The following is a 2,259-nucleotide window of genomic DNA, read 5'->3' on the forward strand; positions in this document are numbered from 1 at the left end:
TTTGGTGTGTTTTTCTCTACAGATGACTTGAGGTTTTCTCCTACAACTTTTAATATTGTTTGCCTCTTCGCTTTGTATTTTTGATGCTTTGAGTATGGGATAGACTATTCTTGGTTACACCTATCTGGTGTTTTAAATATCTCTTACATTTGGATGTCCATTTATTTTCTATATTTTTTAATTTCTTGCTGCTGTTATTTCATGGAATATACTGCCTATGCCCTCAGTTTAAATCTCATTTTATTCTTCTAACTTGTTCTTAGATTCTCATCTTGTGATAATCTCCAAGGGGAGATCCTTTTTATCTTTTCATTTTTTTTCTTTACAGATGTTTTAATGTTTTTCCCCAAACTTGTCCTCCATTCTTTTTTTTTTTTTAAGAAAAAACCTTTATAGTCCAGGTCTTTTATTTCTTTTTTTACATCAGGCCATGAATTCATAGGGAATGGGCTCCAGCAGCTCAGGCTCCTTCCCGTTAGTCCTCACAAAGTGTGCTTCTCTGGGTGGAGCAGGCTGGCGCTTCAGCTGAACCCAGGTGCCCTTCTCTTTGGCTTTCTTTTTCTTCTGGTCGTTCTCCTTCACCCGCTTCAGGAAGCTGTCTCTGCTCTTGGAGTGCTTGATGTGTTCAATCCGCACATTAATTCTCTTGGCAAGAATCTTGCCCTTAACTTGCTTGTTTACAATGATGCCCACAGCATGCTGGGTGACATTGTAGACTCTTCCGGTTTTGCCATGGTAACATTTATGGGGCATTTCTTTTTGAACAGTGCCCATTCCCTTGATGTCTACAATATCGCCCTTCTTGTAGATTCGCATGTACGTGGCCAAAGGAACAACTCCATGTTTCCTAAAGGGCCTAGAGAACATATAGTGAGTGCCCCTCCTCTTTCCCTTTGTGTTTGTCATTTTGGCGAGTTACTGAAAGATGGCTACCGCGCCTTGTCCTCCATTCTTGATGGTATTTCTTTCTGCCTAGTGGAGTCTATGGACAATGTCTTCCACTGAGCTTGCTTTATTCATTCGTTATTCATGTCCCAATGAATTTATATCTTGTCTTCAGGTCATGGATTCTTTTCTACATTTCATCCACTTCCTTTCCTGCTTCCTCTTCTTGCTATTGTTAGTAAATTTTTTTGGCATCCTTGTTTGGCATTTTATCCACTTTGACTTCAGTAGTGGGAGAATCGTGCTATGTTCTTCTTCCATGCTCTCGGTTACAAGTTATGCTTATTGACTTGGACTGCTTGACACCTTCCTTGTGAGGAGTCTATTCTCAAGGCTGAGTGCTTAGTTACTCAGAAAGGTGAACGCCGCATTGACTGAGACAGGAAACCATCCCGCATACGTAAATACCCTCACAAAATAACCAAACTGCACTAATATATCACCGACTAACATAAGGAAGAAAACAGCAAAATTAATGCTGAGTCTCCTGTAACATTACATTTATTCAGGTTAAATGTGGAACTAGTGAACTGATGAGATGAAGGAAGTCAGGAAGAAGGGAAAAGCCTGTAAGAATCTAATTAAACAAGAGCGAAATCGGGGAGCAGGAGTAGAGAGAGAGGGAGGGCATGGGAGGGGAAGAAAAAAGAAGAGACTAAAAAATGAAATAACCAAAGATAAAACAAAATAATTTGTCAAAAATGATAAAAAAAATCCATAACCAAATTTAGATAAATGTGAGAAAATGAATAAGAAAAAGGAACATGACAGTTTAAAAAGCAACCACATAAAATCAAAACAGCACTAAAAGCCCATCAGTGTAGTGGCATTTCAAATGTATTTTAGTAGGTGAGGACTGCATGAAGATCTGATAGTGAAACAGCCCCACTGGTCGGCCTTACAGACCAGATTATGGTAACATGCACCCTTAATCCCAGTAGCCACAAAGACATGCACCTTTAATCTCAGTAGCCACCCTAGTTGCCATAGAAATCGGGTGGGGGCACGCCTTTGATCCCAGCCCTAGAGAGGAATATAAAACGGGGTGAGCCAACTCTCAGACAGTCTCATGCTGAGATCCCTGGAGGCAGGATCATCATTTTCAGAAGGAAGTAGAGGTAAGAGCCGGTGGCTGGCTGTTTTGCTTTCCGGATCTTCAGGTTGAACCCCAATTTCTCTCTCTGGGTTTTTATTAATCGTGCACCACATTAGAAAGAGTAAAGGGGAGAAAGCAGGATTTCAAAAAATAAAAGTAGAGATTGCCTAACAATGAAAGATGCATTAATATTAGGTAAATATATGACAGAAGGTAAG

At 40.1% G+C, this 2,259-nt stretch overlaps 1 protein-coding gene across 1 annotated transcript; it reads right to left on the bottom strand.

Moving 5' to 3' along the window:
• Positions 1-368: 368 nt before the first annotated feature.
• Positions 369-931, bottom strand: LOC126500444 (60S ribosomal protein L21-like). The gene has a single exon (XM_050140360.1). It carries the CDS (start codon positions 904-906, stop codon positions 424-426), a length of 483 nt encoding a protein of 160 aa, XP_049996317.1. The 5' UTR covers positions 907-931; the 3' UTR covers positions 369-423.
• Positions 932-2,259: the final 1,328 nt, after the last annotated feature.

The sequence above is a fragment of the Alexandromys fortis genome, unplaced genomic scaffold (assembly GCF_014885135.2).
Source record: "Alexandromys fortis isolate MF-2015 unplaced genomic scaffold, M_Fortis_MF-2015_v1.1 scaffold_39, whole genome shotgun sequence".
NCBI lineage: Eukaryota > Metazoa > Chordata > Mammalia > Rodentia > Cricetidae > Alexandromys > Alexandromys fortis.

Excerpts from the sequence above, each read along its gene's own strand:
- LOC126500444 (XM_050140360.1), bottom strand. The coding sequence starts at position 906 with ATGACAAACACAAAGGGAAAGAGGAGGGGCACTCACTATATGTTCTCT.